At 40.0% G+C, this 24750-nt stretch overlaps 1 protein-coding gene across 3 annotated transcripts in view; it reads left to right on the plus strand.

The window, feature by feature from the left end:
- Positions 1–15146, plus strand: part of LHFPL3 (LHFPL tetraspan subfamily member 3) — a 577619-nt gene extending 562473 nt beyond the window's left edge. For 2 of the 3 annotated variants that reach the window (XM_073238982.1, XM_073238983.1), the window contains one exon: positions 12880–15145. In XM_073238982.1, the coding sequence (XP_073095083.1) occupies positions 12880–12908 (29 nt within the window). In that variant the 3' untranslated portion in view covers positions 12909–15145. Of the gene's footprint in view, positions 1–12879 lie in introns of all 3 variants that reach the window. The other variant, XM_073238984.1, reaches the window with a different exon arrangement.
- The last annotated feature ends 9604 nt before the right edge of the window (positions 15147–24750 follow it).

A 24750-nucleotide genomic window follows, 5' to 3' on the forward strand; every position in this document is an offset into this window, starting at 1 on the left:
TTGGATTATTTGCTTTTTGTTTGTTAAGGTGCATGAGCTGTTTATATATTTTGGATGTCAAGCCTTTATCAGATCTGTCATTTACAAATATATTCTCCCATACTGTAGGGTACCTTTTTGTTCTATTGATGGTGTCCTTTGCTGTACAGAAACTTTTCAGCTTGATATAGTCCCGCTTGTTCATTTTTGCCTTTGTTTTCCTTGCCCAGGGAGATATGTTCATGAAGAAGTCACTAATGTTTATGTCCAAGAGATTTTTGCCTATGTTTTTTTCTAAGAGTTTTATGGTTTCATGACTTACATTCAGGTCTTTGATCCATTTTGAATTTACTTTTGTGTATTGGGTTAGACAGTGATCCAGTTTCATTCTCTTACATGTAGCTCTCCAGTTTTGGGTTTTTGGCTTTTTTTAACAGTCTATTTTGAATGGTCCCTGAACTGGCATCCTCTTGTATTAGCCAAGAGCCATTCCCCTGAATCACAAATAAAGTCATCAAAGCCCAGTTGGAGGTTGGGAATGCTTTCTAATAACCAGAAATCTGTTCCCTATCTGTGGAAGAAGAATGTCCTATTACAGTGAACAAGCAATGGACAAGGAAGAAATGGATTGTGCTGTGGGGAGCATCATTCAGCCTTCCTATCTGTGACAGTCACCACAGGCAACAACAATAAGGAAAGAGACACAGTGTAGACAGGTGGAGGGGGAACATCTGTTGGGGGCAGTTCTTACAGTGACTTAAACAACTCCCACCTGCTCTGCTTCCATTCTGGGATCTACTAAACTCATTGCATCTCTTTGAACACAAGTTAATCCTGCTACCAGGAATCTAAGAAAAAGTGATTGTTATGACCTCCTCCAGTCCTTATGAGTGTTCATCTTTTACAGCACTTTGCATACCAATCACAGATTTTCTTTTCTGTGCTCATTCGTTTCACAAAAACGTATTGAGTGATACATTGAGGCAAGAGCTGAGTATCTGTGGAGGGGCTGAAAGAGATGCTTGGAAATACTCAAATGGCCATCCCTTTGGTGGGCACAGTCTTCAGACCATCCCGTAACCACCCTCTTAAAGAAACAAACACAAATCCATGAAGATATTGAAGGTGGTAAAATATTAAATTTCCTTTCCAAGGCATTTAATTTACAAAATGATAACAGCACATTTTTTCTAATTATAAAAGTAATGCATGCTCAGCTCACTTAAAAAAAAGAGAAAAATCAGACAATGCAAAGTAAAAAAAATCCTAAACCTTTCAAACCTTTCATTCAGAGATTAATTAGCATATTACAGAGTTGATCCCTCCAAATTTTTTTCTATGCAGAAAGATTTCATTTTCAAAAATGGGATCACACTACACATATGCTATTTAATACCTGCTTTTTTCATTTAATATGTTGTAGATGTCACTCATTTAATATAAAGCTATATTCATTGTATGTGGCTGTATGAAAATAACAGTTTACCCAATCTCTCATTTGTGGTATTGTTACTTTCAATTTTTTGCTATGATAAACAATCTGATGTATACAACTTTGCTCTATTTTTAGAATAGTATATTCAGAGTATTTTCACAAACATCATCATTTATTGGACTTCAAGACATTCATTAAAACCCAGTATTAATTGAGATCCCACTCACATCTGCGCATGGCAGAGAAAGGAGCAGAGTGACAGGCAAGCTTACGCCAAGACTCAGTCTTGTCTGGCAGGGAAATGTCAAAGTGGAATGCTCAAGAAGCACAGCTGGGTCGTGTTCACCTTTCCTCTTTGTTATCCTTGCAATACAACTCAGAATCATGATCATTGAATTCGCTTTCTCATTGGTAAAATGGAAGTAATGATATTCCTGCCACTTAGGGGTACCTGTGGGGATTGAACAGCATAATGTATGTACAGAACTTAGTACAGTGCCTGGTATACAGTTAGTACTTCAGTAAAGGTAGTATGATCATCATAGAGAAACCTTAAAATGCCTGCCAATATCTTACAGGGAGCAAGAGTCACAACTGATTTCTAAACTTTCTGGGGTGATGTCCTTACTGGGACATAATGTGACCCAGTATATGAGCACATCCATAAAACAGTAAACATCCTTTCCTGGGATTAATCCGTTGGCACCTTCCTTCCTCCTTCCAGCCGAAAGCTTTCCCCGAATGGAGCTGTATTTCCAGCACTTGGATGTCATCCTTAGTGCCTGTAAAACTCTTACGAGTTTTTTTAAAGTGCTTAATGCCAGTAAGTACTAAAAAACTATATGAGTTTCTTATTTTATTTGTCAAAATAGCAAAAACTTTACAGGGAGTTCTTAGAAACTGATTTTCTCAATTCTACCCCATTTTATCCGCTCTCCAACTTTCCCCAGAGAGGATGACTGTTAAATGCTGACCTTAAATTCCTCAAGCAACCCTGTAAAATAGGCATTATGTCCATTTTTTAGATATGAAACCAAAGCTACCGCAAGGAAAATGACTTGGCCACAGCCAGGAAGTGGCCAACCCAGGATTCAGATGTTTTCTTCTGATTCCAAAGCCCAGGTGCTAACAATCAGAAGCTTGAATGTGAACAAGAATCACCTTGGGAATAAGTCCAGCTGGGATCCTTATATGAATCTACATGATTCAAAATACCCAGGACACTGAGATCCAAGAAGATCCATGGCCCACAGCTGGAGAAGCACTGTCCCTGGCCGCACAGCATTTCCAAGCCCAGTTCTGAGGCAGGCTTCCCAGAAGGTCCTAGGATTTTCTTCTCCTGGCCACCACCAAAGTAGTTTCACTGAAACTCCCAGACACCTTTCAGTGGAGCCATGCGTATGTATTTCAGGTATTCGCTGATTTATGAAATGGGTCCCAGACCAGGACTGGGACACACCTGGTTTCTGGATGCCTCTACTTCATCTGTTTGCAGTCTTCGTTATCCTCTTCCCAGGATAGTCAAATCAACTGTGGTGGCCTTTCCTTCTCTGAAATCCTAACCGTCTATCCTCCAGGCCATCCTGTCTTACCCTCTACTGACCCGGTTGGCTTTGCTACTTCACAACAGGTTTCTAATGCTTTACACCAGGTGAGAGAACATGATCAGTTGGGAAGGGTTTTGAGATTGGATGTGAGACTGAGGCAGCAAAAGCACAACAGTAGTTTTCCAACTAGAGCCCATGACCTCTTAGAGAGCAGCAGAGGCGCCATACAGAGGCAGGAGTGGAGGGGAGAGGAGCGCCTGGGCAGGACAGGCTCAGAGCCCTTGGCTGGAGCAGCTGCACTCAGTTCTGTTTCATGTGTGGAACTGGGATTCCTAAAAGATTCACTTGAAAATAGTTTTTCACTAGAAAAAAAGAAAAGAAAAACTAGTGGAGAAAGAACCCCACTCAAGAATTCTAATCCAAGTCTTCAGCTAATTAGATGGATAACTGGGTAAATTTCATCCCTCTGGGCCTCAGGGTGTGTACCTGTAAAAAAGAAAAGAAAAGAAAAGGTTGGCTTTGTTGATACCTGTCTTAGTCTGCTAGGGCCGCCGTCACAAAGTACCACAGATGGGGGATTCAACAACAGAAATGTATTTTCTCACAGTTTTGGAGGCTGAAAGCCCAAGATCAAGATGTGGGCAGGTTTGATTTCTCCTGAGGCCTCTCTCCTTGGCTTGCAGAGGGCGGTCTTCTTGCTGTCTCCTCACATAGCCTTTTTTCCATGTGTGCACACTCCTGGTTTCCCTTTCTCTTCTTATTAGGACACATGTCCTACTGGATTAGGTCCCCACTCTTATTTAACTTCATTTGATCCTAATTACCTCCTACAAGGCCCCTCTCCAAATCCTATCACATTTAGAGGTTGAGGCTTCAACAGAGGAATTTGAAAACATGAGTCAATCCCTAACAGTGCCTACAGGTCCTTTCAAGAAACACTAGTGGTTTGTTGAGCATCTGCTATGTGCTGGGCCCTGCTTTGGGCGCTTGGGACACAGAGCTCATCAGAAGCCACCTTTGCATTCGCAGAGCTCACTGTCTAGGAGGAGCAGCCTTTGATAAGTGATGAGTGGGGCAAAATAGGGACCCAAACGAGAGAACATTTCCCAGGGAAGCGACTTGAGATGAGATTTGAAACCTGAGAGGGTGTTCAGCAGTTTAAAGCAGAGAAAGGCATCTCTAGCAAGAAGGCAGAGGCCTGGAGGTTTTCTTCCAAGATCCACAGGTCACGTTTAGGATGCACAGTCTGGGGTGGGGAGCCCATGAGGAGAGGCTGGCGTGGAGAGGGGTAAAAGGCCTTGTGGACGGTGCTGGGCAACTGGACTTATTTGATAGCAGAGTCACCTCTAAAAAGTTTTAAGCCGGAGAACCATCTATTCACTTCTGCATTTTAGAAAGCCCTAAAATTCTGCAGTTCAGCTGATGTCTGTCTCTCCCTTACCACTTCATCACTTGTGACTAACCACTGTCAGCAGTCAGTGATGGATTACACATTCACTCAGTGCATCAATTCTTAGTTACTTCTCTAACGGGGGCCGTGGAGAGTGTGGTGTGCGTGTGTGTGTGTGTGTTCATTAGACCTTGATTGTAAATTGCCTTCTGGACTCTGTAGTCCACTTCCATTTGGTCTAGAGAGGAAACATACATCACACTTGGGTGTCTTGTTTCATTACAGGAAACACCCATATGGGCAATTAGGGCCAGGACTATTACATTTGTGGTAGTAAAGGCATGTAAAGCCCAGTGATCCTGAACTCTCTGCCTGCTAAAGACTCCCTCAGGTCCTTAGGTCTGTATCCTGAGAAACAAAAGCCATACTGCTTCCTGGAAGAGAGAATGAATTTCTGGTTTTAAAGAGCTGTGCCTCACTTACCATAACTTCACAGAAGCTTGTAGAGTAGTTAGAAAGAAGGAAGGGAAGCATCAGTTGGGTTTTAATAGGTAATTATTAGTAAATCCCTTTTTAATAGCATTGATTTTAGCACTCTCAGAGAAATTTTCAAAAGATAGTCCCTTCCTATTATAAATTCTGTGCTAAAAGAGGACAGGCATTAAATAAAGCAAATCGATGCAGAAATACAGATATATCAGTATACATTGTTCAGATAATATAATTAAAAACAAAATATTTCCCCAACCCAGAAAACCCCTCCATAAAGGTAGGAGAGAAAAAAAGTTTTGTTACTGAATGAGCATTAAACTAGAATGTGACACACATGACAGGCAATCCACTAAGAGACTATAAAGGCAGAATGAAATTTCACCTTCTTATACATCCAAGCAGATATAAGCCATTCCATCCAAGTTTTCAGGATAACCAATAAATGGTCCTCTAGAGTACTTGACCGCACTATCTATTTTAGGCAGCTCACCCTAGATTTACTGGTTAATTGAGGGTGACCATCTGTGTTAGTTCATTGGTTTTATACACAGGAAAAATAAACTTCCCTTACCTTTATGGCAGAGGTCGTTTTGCAACTTGGAACAAAGTGCCACTGAAACTGGGTTCCTACCCTCCCACAGACTGGGAGACACTGGTGCTATCTCCCTTGAGGTTTACATTTCAAAGAGATGGCTTCCAAGTCCTTGAGAAAAATATTCCTCAGTCATAAAGCTGTCATGAGCCTTATATAGTTTCTTGAAAGATTTATACACATTTCAAAGAAACAGAAAATTTTTAATTAAAAATATCTAAGTGCTCTAAGAGAAGGGAGTGGAGGGGGTGGCGAATTCTCTTGCCTTGTTTTAACAGGGAGAATTAAGCCACTTATTTTTACTTTGTATTTGTTGTCACAACATTTACAACAAAAATCCAACTCCAAACAATAATAATCATACTAACAACAGCAAAAGTAACCCAGTATGTATTAGTTTACTTAATGCTCACAACAGCAGGACTAGTCTACCACCCTTTTATACACAAGGAAACTGGGCCAGGTAATATGCCCAAGATCACAGAGCTCTGAAGTGGCCAAGTTGTAGTTCACTCCTACCCAGACAGTCTGTGAAGCTGTGTCCCCATCTGAACCACTGGGCTATTGTGTATCAGGAAAAAGTAAATGCTTACATGATTTCCTGTTGCTTAGTGTGTATGTGTGGTATTTCTGGAATGACATAGTGTTATTTGTTTTAAACTTACTTGCATTTGTTTTAAAAACTGCCAACATTTATTGAGTTCTTCCTATTTGCCAGGTTTTTCCCATTAAGTCAGTCATAAACAGCTTAGAAGCATCACCCCAATCAGTCTTCAGAACGCCTTGGGAAAGGGGTACCCCCAGCTTGCAATGAAGCACAGAGGTGTTTAAAAACTTCTCTTGAGCTACCTAGCCAGTACGTTGTGGAATTAGGGTTCAAAATCAGAGAAAGTGGCTCCAGAACAGATTCATTTAACCAATAAGTTACATGCCTCCAAGAAAATGAGGAAACATATTATCAAGGAAGGCCAGTTAACTCTCAAGATAGTGTCTGGAGAAGAAAGCATATGCAGCAGACCTTGCTGATTCAGAGAGCGAGCCCCTCAGACTAGAGAGAAGTATGGAGGGAAGCACAGAACTGCGAAATGATACAAATTATCTTCAGTAGTCTCTCCCATACAGGAAGGGGAAGCCTAGAGGAAGGAGTGGGAGCTGAATATTCAATGTAAACAGAGGTGAATTTATTTTGAGAAGCCAACACATTTTTGGGTTCCGAGATTTGCAATTTCATGTGAGGTAATACTAAATTTGTTTTTGCTTTTATTTATATTTCTAAAGGGTTGTCATGACCACATAATGAAGTGTTAGTCATGAGCTAGTTCATGAAATGGAAAGGGAAAACAATTATGCAAAATTTCAGGAGAGCACATAGAAGTTTAGAAGTGGGGATGGCATGTTAAGACAGATAACAGATTTATTAGTTCTTGTGAAATGCACCAAGAATTGAGGGTGCTGCCCTCTCACCCCACCATGGATGTGTTTGGGGGGCTTCATTAATAAAAGCCTTTGTAAAACATGGAATGGCTTCATGTTAAAACTGGGCAGTGATATTATTAGGATGAATAAATCACCACCTTTCTATTGTTAACACAACTGGGTAAAGTCTACCAAGTAATTGTGCCTATGTTTTCTTGCTTATAAGAGATTCTACCATATTCCTTACTGGAGCCAAGAGGAAGAAGAGAAAAGAGATGTTCATGAATTAATCAAAGGGCATCCTCATGAATTATTTTCTAGAAAAGGTCACATGAGAAAGTGTGCCTAATGTCAAGGTCCAATTGTCTGTTGCATGCAGGGATAGCCCAAAATCATCAGGACCTGATTCTTAGGCCATTTTCTGCCCCATCTCAGCCAAGATGCTCGTGAGTGGCCAGAAGAACCGTTTTAGCAATTATTACTCCCCAACTCTCCTGTGTTAAAATTAGTTTGTTAGATCAAAAGAGAGGTGGGAGGAGACAGAGAGAAAGAAATGAGAGTGAGAATATAAAGGTTTAAAAAAAAAAAAAGACCCTAGAATAAAAGAGGAAAGAAAATGTACTAGGATGGTCTCAAGTCGTGTATTTTTCATTTCCCAGATACCTCTCCACATATTTACACTAAAAAAATATTACCATTAAAATCTCCCTCTAAGGGCTCAGGATGAGAGAAACCCCCCTTCTCCTCGACCTCTGCTCCCTCCTGCCAGCTCCTCAGTGGAGGTGGAAGGAATTGAAAGCCCCCAAAACATCCACACTGAGGTTGCAGGTCACCGAGTACCTCTACCAGTTGCTCAAGATTTGCTTTGCCATGTTTTTCATAGATCCCTGTGCCTGGTTTGGTTTCACTCATTCATTCAACAAACAACTTTAGGGCACCTGTTATATACCAAGCACCTCATTGAGCTGGGAATACAATGATGAAGAGGACACAGGTTACTCGGGCCAATGCTGTGATTATCAGAGTGTGGGACCAGAGCGGCTGCGTCACCTGGGAGATTATTAGAAACGCAGATTCTCAGGCTTCAGCCCAGACCTACTGAATCAAAGTCTGCATTTTTAACAAGATCCCTGGGTAACTGTTAAATAGATCCAAGTTTGAGAAGCACTGACCTTGTGGGTTCTCAGCAGGGAGAGGAAGGTCCTCTCCCATTTCTTAACTCCACCATTTTTCAGCGAGTGCTAACTGATCCCGTCCTTTGTCAGGCTCTGAGCCAGTAGCTGGGGGGCACAGGTAAACATGACAGGAGGTCCTGAGGGCCAGGTCCCGATGGGGCAGAATGGAAAACAGAAAATACCTGAGATGGTTACAGGTAGCGCTGTGACATAAATGAACTGTCAGGTGACACAAGGAAGCCAGAATAAACTATGAGAGGCAGGGTGGTGGAAGTCTTTGGGAGTAAGTATTTCCATTTTGTATCATGCCTTCTGTTCTGAAAATGTAAACACAGTCACTGGATCTCCTGAAAAGAACCAAAGATCATAATACAGTAGTCTCCCCTTACCCTCAGGGGATATGTTCCAAGATCCCCAGTGGATGCCTGAAACCACGGGTAGTACCGAACCCTGTGTATACTATGTTCTTTACTATACGCACATACCTATGATAAAGCTTAATTTATAAATTAGGCACAGTAATAGATTAACTAAAAATAAAACAGAATAATTATATCAACATACTGTAATAAAGATTACGTGAATGTACTTGCTCTTTCTCTCTCAAAATATCTTATTGTATGGTACTCCTGCTGTGACAATGTGAGATGTTAACATACCTACAAGATGAGGTGACATGAATGATGCAAGCGTTGTAACGTAGCGTTAGGCTACTGCTGACCTTCTGAAGCTGCGTCAGAGAGATCGTCTGCTTTCAGACCTCGATTAAAACAGGATAAGGGGTCAACTGTACATTATTCTTTCCTTTCCCCCCTCTCCCAAACACTCTGCTTCAGCAGCTGGTTCTGAAACTATAGATGCCACCAGATACATAGTCACACGCATTAGCTCAGTCCCAGCTAAGAATGCAGATACAAACTAAACTATAGCACCCAGAAAGAAAAGCTAGTATTGCCTTTCTGGTTAGGGTAAGAAGGCATTAGAGAATGTAGACAGGCTGGTAGCTGGGGCGCGGCTTCCTATCTAGCTGTCATCTTGTGGCTCTGCAGTCAGGGTCTGAGGGTGCCCTGACAGGGATTGATAAATAAACCACCAATAACCTCAAAGCCCAGATTCAAGGGGAGGAGAACACAGACCCTGCCTCTCACTGAATCTACCATCTTTGACCTGCCACACCCACTGTGAGGCATATCACATCTAGAGCAACTGGGAACATAGATGGTGGAACATTTTTTCCATTGGACTGTACCAAATCTCCCAGAGATGAAGGGTGTCAGAAGGCCCTGGTAGAGGTGGGTTCAGTTTGAATGATAGCATAAGAGAAAATTGCAAAGCTTACATAGCCGATGAGAAAAAGCGGCCTGGAATTCCTTCCTTATGCATGTTCACAGCAAAGATTCGCCAAGCCATTCTGCTAAACACCTGACCACTCCTATCAAGCATTTTCCTTACTTAGACAGGGCCTGCGCCCAGCTATCCTGACCATGGGGGCTCCCAGCCCTAATTGAGTAAGTCAGATAGGAACAGTCAGCAGAAGCAGACCACAGGAGACCTTTCAAAGTCTGCAAACATAGGAAATTCAACACCGCTGCATTTAGGTAGTCTGACAGTGTGGCCATTATAAAGTGCTGCTCTCATGAGCAGTGACTCAAATGAGAGCTTCAAAAAGGATTTGCAAAGAGCCCTTTAGAAATGGAACATGGGCAGCTCAGAGCCCATGACATGTTACAAGGACAAACCCGACTGAACAAAGATCCATAGCAGCATTGAATGACTTATTTATTCAGTACTGCTCTGTACAAACCTGGGAGAATACGACATCTTTTAAACTGCCTCCCCTGAGCTATGCAACATCCGTGGTGCATGGGAAATGTTAGCAAAAGTTTTGAAAAAAGAATGTTTTACAGAATGGAGATCACAGTGTAACCACACCACTTCTTCCACGGAATTCTGCAAACTGCCCTGGTGTCCCACAGTTATTAGACAGAAGGAATGATGGCAATGTATGGAGAGGAAAACTCTGCCTTTTATCCTCTTCCACCTCCTGGCTTTGCAGATGTTTGAAGGGCTGGCCCTTTCCAAGCCTTCAGGTGGAAAGTTCTTTGTTGTGCATGCCATTTAAGTAATTTTTGTAGCATTCTCATTTTACACTTCCCCCCACCACCCAAAGTGTTTTCCTGAAATTGTATGGGAAGTGTTTGTGTTCTGATCACCACTGAAACAAATATGCTGGTTATTCTTAGGCTGGCACAGTCTGCATAATTTTTGCATGCGCTGGGGTTGCTATTGCACGGTGGTTTCATGTGCTAGGAATAAAAAATGCACAGTGGTGGCAGTGCCTAAGCAGCTCAAACTCAAGCAAACATTCCCAGGAGGCCCCGTGATGAGCAGCCTGTGTTCCCAGGCAACCCTGGAACTAGGTAGGCAAACGAGGCGCCTGGTGTGCAAGTCGTGAGGCACTCACCCTGCACAACCCCAAAAGTGAGCACCTCCTTGAATCTCATACCCTGGGAACCCCACTCACCTTACCCTCCTCCAGGCCTATCTCTTGGGCTTCACTCTCTCATGTTCCCATTTGTTCCTCAGCTCCCTGCCTAGAGCTGACACTGTAGGAGGGTGGATAGCCCCAGTGCTTATAATCAACAAAGAAGAGACCTTTAAGAAGGAAGGCTTGAGTAATCAATGGGGGGTTACAATGAGAAATCCAGTGCAGGATTTGGCCATGTGGAGGACACCTGTGACCCAAGACCAGAGCAGGTCCAGGAATGGTTGCTGATGAATGACCTATCCTGGTCAGACCCTGAGCTGTGGGCCAAACAGTGGGGTGAAAATAGGAGCCTTTGTGAGATTGTCCACAGCTGTTCCCCTCCTACAAGAGGGCTCAGGGTCTTCTGGGGAGATGCCTAGCCTGCAGGGAGGTCCCTCTCCTCCATGGGTATCATGCTCTAGGAGCCATCTAAGCCCTTCCACCCCTGTTTGCTCCTTCCCCACCCCACTGTGATGTCATAAAACCAAATCAGGCAGCTTAGATCTGGGGAAAGAGAAAGTGAGGGACTCTGGTTTCTGGATGCAACGAATAGTTCAATGTAGGTTTTTCTATTGTGCAATCAGGGGCCTATTTACTTGAGAACCTCAAGGAAATGGGTACCACCCTCTTGCCTCCCTCCCCACTGCATCACGCACATACATCCCTGGCACTATTCTCTCTTCCATGTGCACAACCACTTTCAGAACCCATTTCCCTTTCCTCTTTCACATGTTTACAACCCTACTCTCCCCCTCTCCCACCCCAGTGAGCACCTTTCCCAGATCTTACTAGAAAACCCAGACATTCAGCTTTGTGCATTTTAAATAGAAAAAAAATATTCCAACTAAAGAATGCTAGAGTAGTGGAATCATGGACCCACTAACCCAACGTAGGATTCCATGTAACAAGAGCACCTCCACAGCACCAGAGCAGAGCCCACTCAGGGTTCAGGAGTACCTACAGTGCGGTGCAAACACCATGGATTACTTATGTTGCTTTTAATAACATAAGAAAGCATTCTCTTCCATAGGGCTTCTGCAGCATGATTCAATCTCAGAGAATCATTACAAATTAGTCATTATTGTGACATGATCATATTTCAATTATCCTTTTTATAGTCTGGGTACATTAAAGTAACAGTTCTCTCGCTGAGAGAAGTTCAAAGCATAATGTGCATAAGATTTTTTAAAGTGTGATGGAAAACAGGATGAAATATTAGAAACAGCAGAATTTTTCAGAGGGTTTTCTAGGACTCATCCAGAAACCATAATCTTTTGATGAGGAGCAGGACTATAACTGAATAATGGGCCAGTTGTTCTATTATAATTTGTGTTCCTAAGTGTTCTGTGATGCAAAACCCAACAGGCTGTTTCCTTTGGACCAAAATCTGGCCAGAGAGGTGTACATGTACCCAACTTCACTACATATAAGGTGCCCTTATTTCCTGGTTCACAGTGCCAGAGTCTATGAATATCATTGAGGAATGGCATTGATCATACTACCAATGCAGGCACAGTCTCTAATGATGTGTTAGAGAAAAGGAAAAGCAGCCATCCCCTGAGAATTTGTCCTAAAGGAAGAATTTTAAAAGAACAAATTGAGCTTTATAGGCAAAGATATTCATTATCAACAATAACAAAAGTTTGAAACCTACCTGACCACAGTGGAAAAGTTGAGAATGGAATCCTGAATACAGAACAGAATATTACACACAACCACTAGAAATTGATGCTGACAATGCAGACTTGGAAATGTTGAAAACTGTGTTTAAGCACAATGTTAAAATGTCGCCTATACTGGGATTCCAACTCTATAAAATAAGTGTACGTTTAGATAAGGACTGGAAAGAAACATGGAAGAAAACAGTTGGTGTCTCAAGGTGATTGGACTGTGGTTGGTTCACTTTATAGTCATTTGTTTTGTAGCTGTTACAATGTTGACTGTATGTGAATAAATAAAACTGCGAAGGAAAAGGAAAACACTCAAGTGAGACATTGTGCCAGGCAGAAAAACCGGTGTCGCTTGGGGGTGACTTCTCATTCTTCACTGCTCCTTCAAAGCGGCCTGTAATCTTCACCCAGGTGCAGGGAATTTATGGATCTGGGCTACAGGGGGAGCACCTGCCCAGAAGGCTGTGTTGTTTGCTTAGCGGAACAGAACAGTCTTCATTGATAACAAATCTGAAGTGCATTTGAGCCATTTGCTGGTGTGATGTTTCTGTGACAAATATGCACAAAATCTTGCTGACAGAAAATGATGTGCTTTTTTCTTTCTCCCTTTTCTCTTTCTCTTCCCCACTCCCCCACACCCTTACCCCTTTCTGCAGTTCTGCTAAGCCAATATTCTCTAGAATGAGCACAAAACAAATCAAATAACAGCTAAACAAATCGAATAACAGCCTTTGTACATCAACATCAAGGAGGAAGACTCTTAAGAGGGATCAGAGTACAGAGATGGACATGGACAAGAGTGAAACATCCACTTGTCCAGGCACCTTCTGAATCTAGATCGGCAGAGATGGGAGTGATCTCCTGGAAGGACATGTGATCATGGATTGAACACCAGCTCATTGGAACTATCATGGAATAAGATAACACTCATGAGAAATCACATTCAGGAACTATTTTAAGGAAGAAGAATATAAATGTGCTAGAATTAACATGTAAAATATATGTACTGAGGTTTGTAAACTGTTCTTTTTTAATCAGACTGAAAACAAAAAGCTTTAATCTTTCAACATAATTTTAAAAAAGGCAGTCGATCCTAAATTATTCCTATCTCAATAGCCGAGAGGCTAATCAAGCATCCTTTGTTAAGGAAGCATCTTAGAAAATGCCTCTCAGTAGTTTCGCAGGAGCCACGACTTTTGGTTCCCCATCTCTGCTGTGTATTTGTTTCACTGTGTAATTAGTTACAACCACTCAGTTAAGAGAGGTAACGTTTCAGACTTTGAGTCTGTGTTCAGTTGAATCTGTCTGTACAAGTTATCACTGAAAAAGTGTTTCTGACATAGATTATTAGTCCATCAAGCTGTATATTACAGTAGGCACATCTGTACATCATAGGTTCACAAGCAACATAGATTTCCCTGTCTTTCAGGAAATAGCATCAAGGAATTCCAAAATGCGTAGAAAGCTCATTTTCACTTTGGATGCTCATATGTAATATATAAGCTGCTATCAAATAAACACTTTTTCTAACTCTCCCTAGTATATGCATAGGAATTTAATATACTTTAAAAGTCAGCATCTAAAATATCTCTTTCTTTTCTATTTCTTTGCCATACATGTCATCAGAAACCCTCACCCTTTCTCTTCCTTACTGACACTCATTTTTGTTAAAAAAAAATAATCATTCCTTAAACCTATTTCTAAATGATAGTAAGTGGTACTAACAAAATAAATAATAATTTAATAGCCTTAGAAATAAATGAATATATACTTATACAGGTCAAAGAAACTTGGTAGGAGTAAGTTGCCTTTTTGTTTACTAATGTTGGTTTGAAGAATACTCCTTTTTCTTTTTTTTTTTAGTTGGTTGGCATTTAAAGTAGTTGTTACAACTGCTCAGTTGTCTTCAGTAATCTTTTGCTCCCAGGCTTCCCCCACCATCACCCTTACATGTGCTGTCAATACCACAACAGAAAAACATTCAATATTAAAGTAGCCAATTGCTTGAGAATGAACGCACAAGCTAGAATGTACATGTAGGAGCAATCATGGTAAGCCAAACCATGTTCCATACCTGAGCAGAAAACATGGATGTGTAGGATGCCTTCATTTTTCAGCTAAAATTAAGATCAAATTTGCATATATCATTAGCATATATAGAACACTAGACAGAGAATAACCCAAGTACAGATCATGGTTGATTCCCTTACCCACTGTCTAGTAGGACCACACTCCTTATTTTGCAAGATGTTTCTAATCCTAGCCATCCTTTCACCATGAATGACATTATGTTTCAAATGGCTAAAAGCGTGAAACGCAATTCACAAAATGGGGATTTTCTAGAGAGCCAAATTAAAGAATACTCCTTATTTCCAAAGTATTAGCCCTTCTGGGACTTATTTGTTGCTTTAAATATTAGCTCTCCCACTGCATTCAGAACACCCTACTTAACTAAATTTAACTAAAGTTACACACAACTTTTCAAGAATTCATCTTTTATTTAAAGGGAGGTACCTCTCTACAACAAAAAATAGAAGGTATTGGCTTTCTCTAATCCATGTAAATTACAGATTCCACTGGGAGTCCCATCACTAACAGTGGTGTTTCTGAAAATGAAAAAGTGCTTCCAATCCACATGCAAATGTGTTTTAAAAGTTTTTTCCATGAAACCTAAGTGTAATTTAGCATACCACAGTGCTCTGAAGATGGATCATTGATGATGTACCATTTTGTACATAGGTAATACACATGTAAATCACTAAATGTTAAGTATAAGAAGTATGTTTTTATCTTTTTTTAAAAAAAAATGACTCCCTTTTTCATTCTGTTCTGTTGTATTGTGTCCAAAAGGTGTGTGTAATTTTTTTAAGGTCCAGGAAATGTAAAGAAATTTGTTGGAATACCTAAATTTCTGTTAAAAATAAAAATAAGATTTTTTTATTTAAAAGATTTTCTTGGTGGTGTGGCACACACTCGGTGCATCCAGCGTCTGTCTTTATCCAGCGATCCAGTGACAGGTGATGATTTGACTGAAATAACTATCGTCAGAAAATCCCCTAGCTGTCAGATTCCATAATATTTGCCAACAGGAGACACTTATTAGATATGCAGGACTCTCATGTGGAAGTCATGATTAACATCTCCAAACATTCTTCTAGCCAAATATAGACATACCTCGTATCCAAAGTGGAATGAAATTGATAAGCAAATAGTGAGGCTGTTCAGGCAAAACTTGACCTGAAATGTCTAATTAATTGGTCGGCCTCCACTTCACAAATTGAAAACAGCCATTGGCTCCTCAGACATGAGCAACCCTTTTGCAATAGTTCATGTGTGGCCTGGGTGGGTTCTAATGCCAGATCCTTCATTTGCTATATGATTCTTGACACCTGAAGGCCTCAATGTTCTCATCTATAAAGGCGACACAAAGAATAGTACCTGGCCCCAGAGTGTTGTTCTGAGGCTATAAAATACAGTGTTGTTATGCTGGACAAGAAGGAAATATTCAATGAATGTTAATTTCATTGCCTTCTAGCAAATGCAAAACATTAAAGGAAGAAAACATAAAACACAGCCTCTGCTCTGATCATGCTAAAAATAAATAGAGTAACATTTATGAGCAAGGACTGGAAATTCAGATGCCTACAGGGGCCAAGCAGATAATTAAATAAACAAAGCAAAGCCAAACAGAGTTGTGGAGGTAACAGGAAGCAGTGGGCACTGTGAGCCCCAGAGGGCATAGGTCCTGTCTGAAGAGAGTAAGTGGCCTGTCCTCAGTCCTAGTTACTCAACAAATATGTATTGAGTCCCTGCTGTGTGCCAGGAAATATTCTAAACCCTGAGAAGATAGTGCTAAACCACATAAACAAGGTCCTGCTCTTACAGGTCTCAGGTTCTAGTAGGAAAAAATACTAAACAGGAAAATGTCAGCTAAGAAAAATGCCCTAGGTGGAATTAAAACACCATGATACGATGAAGAAGTGGGGAGGCTAATCAAGGGGGGATGCTATGAAAGTGAGCATTTAATGTGAGACCTGAATAACAAGAAGGAGCCATCCAGGTGAAGGGGGAAGAACATGCCACACAGGAGGCCATGAGCATACAGGCCCTAAGGCAGGGATAGGGTTGCAACAGCTGAGGAGCACAAGGTGACAGAAGGCAGGTGGTGTAGGTTGAACCAGGAACCAGCTTTGTAGAACAAGGATGGTTGGCACATTTTTTGAATAAGAGAAAAAGCCATTTGAGGATCTTGAGATGAAAACTGTTTTACACTTCTAAAAGACTACTCTTGGCTTCTGCTTCTAGCAATCTGAGCTAGATACCCTAAAAAGCCTTCTTTTGAAAAACCTATAGTCTTGGATAAATTATAGTGAGCTTGAGGAGAGGCTTAAAGATGGTGGCATGAGAGGTGAGACAGAAACCTCCTCCCAAAACCACATATAATAAGAAAATATAGCAAATACATCTAATCCTGAAACAGTCACAGGAAATAAGGCTGCGGCAGACTTCCTTCACCTGGAGAAAACAGCAGACATCAAGGAAAAGGGTAAAGTACCAAAGCCATGATCCAGAGGGACACAGCTCTTCCCCCACCCCAGATCACTGGAGGGAGGAAGATAAACAGATTGGGGAGGGCATGGAGGCCTAGAACTGCTGAGCACCCAGCTCTAGAGATATGTTCTGGGAGCACAAAGCTACATTACATGGTGCTCTGGAGACTAGTGGGGTTGGAAAGCTAAGATAAGTGAAATCCTTGGAGAGACTGTGATTCTAGCTGCTTGTGGAAAACGGATCCACAACCAGCTGCTCTGGGACAAAAGAAAAGCAGGCAGTCTGAGAGACTTCCTAACAGTAAGAGGGCCACTAAAGGGGCAAGGTTTGCACACAGCTTGCTATTCAGGAGAAAGGACAGGTGGACAAAATTGTCCAGATGCACTCTGCCCCAGCAGGTTGGGAACTTTCAGGAGCTTCAGGCGCTCCATTCCCCTGCTTGGCTATGCCGCTGTGAGACCCCCCACTGTGATATGCAGCCTGCTGCACCTTCCTCCCGGCTGGCACCAGCTTGCAAACTGGCTCCCCCCACCATTGCACAAGGCCAGCTAAAGGGTGGCCCCATCTATGGCACCCACAAGTGTGAACCATAGAGGCTTCTCCCTGCATGCTCACCCCACTGGCCCTGGCAGTGGAGACAGGCACAGCAGCTGGGAAGCAGGAAATAGCTCTTTCCTCACCCCCAGATAACAGCACTGCTCCCTGTGACCACCAACATCACTCCAGGGGCTGAGCACCTCCAGAGAGTAGAGCTTCTGGGCACTAGAGGGTGCCACATACAAATATGAAACATCAAATGAACATAGTTCAAACCAAAATCTCACAAATACCAGAAAAAGGGCCAAGTGAAACTGAACTCACCAATCTTCCTGAAAGACAGTTCCAAATAAAAATCATATACATGCTCATGGAGGTACAGAAAAATATTCAAGAACTCAGGGATGAATTTAGGACAGAGATTCAATCATTAAGAAATTCCATATCTGAAATGAAACATACAATGGAAGAATTTAAAAGCAGATTAAATGTAGTAGAAGAGATGGTAAACGGAATAGAAGAGGAATACAACTAAGGTATAGAGATAAAAAAAGGATCTGTAGGAAAGAAAGAATATTGAGAAAACTGTGTGACCAATCCAAATGGAACAATATTCACATTATAGGGGTACCAGAAGAAGACATAGAAAAAGGGATAGAAAGTCTCTTCGAGGAGGTAATTAGTGAAAACTTCCCCAATCTGGGGAAGGAGATAGTGTCTCAGGCCATGGAGGTGCACAGATCACTCAACAACAAGGGACCCAAGGAACACAACACCAAGACATATAATAATTAACATGGCAAAGATCAAGGATAAGGACAGAGTACTAAAAGCAGCCAGAGAGAGAAAAAAGAACACATACAAAGGAAAGCCCATCAGGCTATAATCAGACTTCTCAACAGAAACCTTACAGGCCAGAAGAGAGTGGCATGATATATTTAATGCAATGAAGCAGAAGGGCCTAGAACCAAGAATACTTTATCTGGAAAGATTATCATTTAAATTTGAAGGAGGGATTTAACAATTTCCAGATAAGCAAAAACTGAGAGAATTTACCTCCCACAAAAGGTCTGTACAGTGTATTTTGGAGGGACTGGTCTAGATGGAAGTGTTCCTAAGGCTAAATAGCTGTCAACAGAGGAAATAAAAACACGGTACAGAAAGTAGACCAATTAATTACTAAGCAGATGCAAAAATCAAATTAACCACCCTCAAAGTCAGTAAATGGATAGAAAAAAGGTACAGAATATGACAACTAATATAAAAAGAATGAAGGAGGAAGAAAAAGAGGAAAAAAGGGAAAAAAGAACCTTTAGATTGTGTTTGTAATAGCATACTAAGTGAGTTAAGTTAGACTGTTAGTTAGTAAGGAAGTTAACCTTGAACCTTTGGTAACCACAAATCTAAAGCCAGCAATGGCAATAAGTACATACCTATTGATAATCACCCTAAGTATAAATGGTCTGAAATCACCAATCAAAAGACATAGAGACACTGAATGGATAAAAAAACAACACCTGTCAATATACTGCCTACAAGAGACTCACTTCAAACCCAAAGACATACACAGACTAAAAGTGAAGGGATGAAAAAAGATATTTCATGCAACTAACAGGGAGAAAAACACAGGAGCTGCAGTACTTGTATCAGACAAAATAGACTTCAAAACAAAAAAAGTAACAAGAGACAAAGAAGGACATTACATAATGATAAAGGAGTCAATCCAACAAGAGGATATAACCATTATAAATATCAATGCACCCAACACAGGAGCACCTACATGTGTGAAACAAATACTAACAAAATTAAAAGGGAAAATAGAATGCAATGCATTCATTCTAGGAGACTTCAACACTCCACTCATTCCAAAGGACAGATAATCACCAAGGACAGATCAAGCAGACAGAAAATAAGTAAGGAGACAGAGGCACTGAACAACACATTAGAACAGATGGACCTAACAGACATCTACAGAACTCTATACCCAAAAGCAACAGAATACACATTCTTCTCAAGTGCACATGGAACATTTTCAAGAATAGACCATATACTAGCCCACAAAAAGAGCCTCAGGAAATTCAAAAGATTGAAATGTTACTAACCAGCTTTCAGACAACAAAGGTATGAAACTAGAAATAAATTATGCAAAGAAAACAAAAAAGTCCACAAACTCATGAAGGTTTAACAACCTGCTCCTAAATAATCAATGGATCAATGACCAGATAAAAACGGACATCAAGCAATATATGGAGACAAATGACAACAATAACTCAACACCACAAAATCTGAGGGACACAGCAAAGGGTGTGCTAAGAGGGAAGTATATTGCAATACAGTCTTACCTCAGGAAAGAAGAACAATACAAAGAATTATTAGAGAACACTATGAAAAATTATATGCTAACAAACTGGATAACCTAGAAGAAATGGACAATGTTCTAGAAAAATAAAACCTTCCAAGACTGACCAAGGAAGAAACAGAAAATCTGAATAGACCAATTACCAACAATAAAATTGAACTGGTAATCAAAAAACTGCCTAATCCCTGGACCAGATGACTTCACTGCTGAATTTATCAAACATTTAGTGAAGACCTAATATACATCCTCCTTAAAGTTTTCCAGAAAGTAGAAGTGTAGGGAATAATTCCAAACTCATTCTATGAGGCCAGCATCACACTAATACTAAAATCAGACAAAGACATCACAAAAAAAGAAAAAGAAAATTACAGACCAATATCCCTGATGAACATAGATGCAAAAATACTCAATAAAATATTAGCAAATCAAATTCAAAAATACATCAAAAAGATCATCCTTCATGATCAAGTAGGATTTATTCCAGGGATGCAAGACTGGTAAAACATTAGAAAATCCATCAACATCAACAAAAAGAAGGACAAAAACCATATGATCATCTCCATAAATGCTGAAAAAGTATTCAACAAAATTCAACATCCATTCATGATAAAAACTTTCAACAAAATGGGTATAGAGGGCAAGTACCTCAGCATAAAAAAGGCCATATATCATAAACCCACAGACAACATCATAACTTAACAGTGAGGCTGAAAGCTCTTCCTTTAAGATATAGAACAAGGCAAGGATGCCCACTCTCCCCACTTTTATTCAATGTAGTTCTGGATGTCCTAGCCACAGCAATCAGACAACACAAATAAATAAAAGGCATCCAGATTGTTAAGGAAGAAGTTAAATTTTCACTTTGCAGATGACCTGATATTTTATATAAAAAATGCTAAAGAATCCACCCCAAAACTACTAGAACTAATAAATGAAATCAGCAAAGTTGCAGGATACAAAATCAACACACAGAAATCTGTTGCATTCCTTTATACTAACAATGAGATAGCAGAAAGATAAATCAAGAAAACAAGTCCATTCACAATTACATCGAAAAGAATAAAAAATACCTAGGAATGAACCTAACCAAGAAAGTGAAAGACCCACAACCTGAAAACTACAAGATACTCATGAGAGAAATTAAAGAAGATACCAGTAAATGGAAATACATCCCATGCTCATGGATAGTAAGAATGAATATTGTGAAAATGGCCATGCTGCCTAAAGCAATATACACCTTCAATCCTATCTGTACCAAAATACCAACAGCATTCTTCAATGAACTAGAGCAAATAGTTCTATAATTCATATGGAACCACAAAAGACCCCGAATACCCAAAGCAATCCTGAGAAGGAAGAATAAGGCAAGGGGGGATTATGCTCCCTGATTTTAAGCTCTACTACAAAGCCACAGTAATCAAGACAATTTGGTACTGGCACAAGAACAGACCCACAGATCAATGAAACAGAATAGAGAGCCCAGATATAAACCCAGACATATATGGTTAATTAACATACAATAAAGGAGTCATGGACATAAATGGGGAATTGACAGCCTCTTCAAGGTGTTGGCAAAACTGGACAGCTACATGTAAGAGAATGAAACTGGATTGTTGTCTCACCCCATACACAAAAGTAAACTCAAAATGGATCAAAGACCTGAATGTAAGTCATTAAACCATAAATCTGTTAGAAGAAAACATAGGCAAAAATCTTTTGAATATAAACATGAGAAACTTTTTCCTGAACACATATCTTGGGCAAGGGGAAATAAAAGCAAAAATGAACAAGTGGGACTACGTCAAACTAAAAAGTTTCTATACAGCAAAGGACAACATCAGTAGAACAAAAAAGCATGCTACAGTATGGGAGAATATATTTGTAAGCCACATAGTTGACAAGGGGTTAACATCCAAAATATATAAAGAACTCACACCCCTCAACAACCAAAAAGCAAATAACCCTATTAAAAAATGGGTAGAGTATATGAACAGACAATTCTCCAAAGAAGAAATTCAGGTGGCCCATGGACACATGAAAAGATGTTCCACATTGCTAATCATCACAGAAATGCAAATTAAAACCACAATGAGATATCACCTCACACTAGTTAGGATGGCCAACATCTAAAAGTCTAGGAACAACAAATATTGGTGAAGATGCGGAGAAAGGGGAACCCTCCTACACTGCTGGTGGGAATGTAAATTAGTTCAACTAATGTGGAAAACAATATGGAGGTTCCTCAAAAAATTCAAAATGGAAATACTATTTGACCTGGGAATTCCACTCCTAGGAAATTACCCAAAGAAAACAAGATCCCTGCATCAAAAAGACATATGCACCACTATGTTGATCATGCACTATTTACAATAGCCAAGAAATGGAAGCAACCTAAGTGTCCATCAGTAGATGAATGGACAAAGAAGATGTGGTACATATACACAATGGAATATTATTCAGCCATATGAAGAAAACAAATCCTACCATTTGCAACAACATGGATGGAGCTAGAGGGTATTATGCTCAGTGAAATAAGCCATGTGGAGAAAGACAAGCACCAAATGATTTCCCTCACTTGTGGAGCATAACAACGAAGCAAAACTTAAGGAACAAAACAGCAGCAGACTCACAGACTCCAAGAAGGAAGTAGATGTTTCCAAAGGGGAAAGGTGGGGGAGAGTGGGTGGGATGTGAAGGAGAAGGGGATTAAGGGGCATTATGATTGTTACACACGGTGTGGGGGGTGGTCACAGGGAAGACAGTGTAGCACAGAGAATACAAGTAGTGAGTCTGTGGCATCTTACTACACTGATAGGCAGTGACTTAGGTGGGGTATGGGGGGACTTGATAGTATGGATGAATGTTATAACCACAATGTTTTTCATGTGAAACCTTCATAAGAGTGTATATCAATTATACCTTAATAAGAAAAAAATTTTTTTAATTACAGTGAGCTTATTTTTAATACACAGTTTAGCTTGCAAGAAAGTAAGAGAAACTCCAAAGGCATAAATAAGAAAAACAAGAGTAAACTGAAAACTGAGGGTGAAGAGTAAGCAAATGCAAAAACTGGGATTGCATGCAGGCAAATCCACTTATCAGAGCAGGGAATGGGAGACTAAGCCTTGGGCCATTGGAAGTGGAAGGGCTAATTTGAGAATCATACTCTAAACTAGGACACTTAGAAAGGAACACACTTAGCCAGGGTGGCCCAGGAAAAATATTCACCTAGCCAACAGAAAAAGCTTGTCAAAAACTCTTTTCATCTGGCCCTACATGGCAGAAAAAATGAAAGAAAGAGGAATAGTCACCCCTGAAATGTTTAACCCATGGCCCTAGCCTCCTCCAGTCTAGAATTCAATCTTACACTCTCCGTATGGTCAGAGAAACTACAAACCAAGAAAATTGATGAGGTTTTCCAGGGTCCTACTAGCTGAGAAACACAAACATACATCTCATCTGGAGGAAAACATCTTAAACTAGATCTCACCAATTAAACTCAACAAAGCGTGTGCTCACAATTTTAAACTTACTAAACATACAAATCAGCAAACTATAAGAGAGAATCATCAGAAATCATTAAGAACAGATTTATTGCCCCACAGATTTTAGATATTAGAATTATTAGATACAGAATATAAAATGGTCATGCTTTCTATGTAAAAGAAATAAAGATGGTATCTAAAAAATAAGCAATATGAAGAGTCCATTAGAGATAGCCCGGTAGATTTAAAGAACTACCCTCCCCAGAAAAATTTCCTAGGATTGAAAAATATAATCACTGAAATTTTAAAAAACAATATGTAAATTAAATATAAATTAAATATAACTAAGGGAATTGTGAACTAGAAGACAGAATTAAAGAAATTACCCAGAATGAAATACAGAAAGCCAAGGGGTCAGAAAATTAAACAGGTTAAGTAACAGAGAAGGTAGGTGTGTCTAATCGGAGTTCTAGTAGGAGAAATAGAAGAAGGGAAAGGCAATATTTGAATAGAAATTGGCTGAAAATTTTCCATAACAGATGAAAGATATTAATCCATATAGTAAGAATCACAATAGCTCTCAAGCATGATAAATAAAAGGTGAATTCAAATGTGACAACAGTCATGCAGACCAAAAATAGAGGACCTAGCATAAACAAGGAGAAATGGCATATCCCCTACAAAGAAATAGTTTCTAGATTGATCATACATACCCTAGATGAGACATTAACCCAATACATTCAAAGTACTGAAGTAAAATCACTGTCAGCCAAAAATTATATTTCAGCAAAACTCTTTTTTAATGCCAAAGCTGAAATGGTCATTTTCAAATAAGCAAAACCTAAGGGTTTTACCAGCATCAGACCTACACAGTAGGAATTTCTGAAAATGAGCCAAAAAGTAAGGTTTGAGATGCAAAAACAAATAGAGGGCAAAGAACGTGGCATGTATGTAAGTGAATCAAAATAAACACTGTACAAAATAATAATAAAACATCTAACTTGTAGGATTAAAAAAAGAGAACTAAACTACTGGATGACAACAGAATATAAATTGCAATGAGATGATTAGAGTTTAAGGAATTTGTGTTAATTGGGAAAAGAGTTAAGAAAATAGATTAATGATAATAATAGCTAGCAAATGACAGTTTATGAGGAGCCAGGCAAATGTAATAACTCATTTAATCCTCACAACCTTATGAGTTAGATACTATTGTTATCCCCAATTTATAGATGAAGAAACTGTGGCACAGATGGTTTAAATTATTTAAGGTCACACAGCTAGAAAACAAAGAGGTAATCATATACACAATGGAATACTATTCAGCCATAAGAAACAAATCCTGCCATTTGCAACAACATGGATGGAGCTGGATGATATTATGCTCAGTGAAATAAGCCAGGCAGACAAAGACAAGTACCAAATGATTTCCTTCATTTGTGGAGTGTAATAACAAAGCAAAACTGAACAAACAAAACAGCAGTAAACTCACAGACCCCAAAAAGGTACTAATGGTTACCAAAAGGGAGGGGTGGGGGAGGGTGGGTGGGCAGGGAAGGAGAAGGGAATTGAGGGGCATTATGACTGGCACACAT

Source organism: Manis javanica, chromosome 6, assembly GCF_040802235.1.
Source record: "Manis javanica isolate MJ-LG chromosome 6, MJ_LKY, whole genome shotgun sequence".
NCBI lineage: Eukaryota > Metazoa > Chordata > Mammalia > Pholidota > Manidae > Manis > Manis javanica.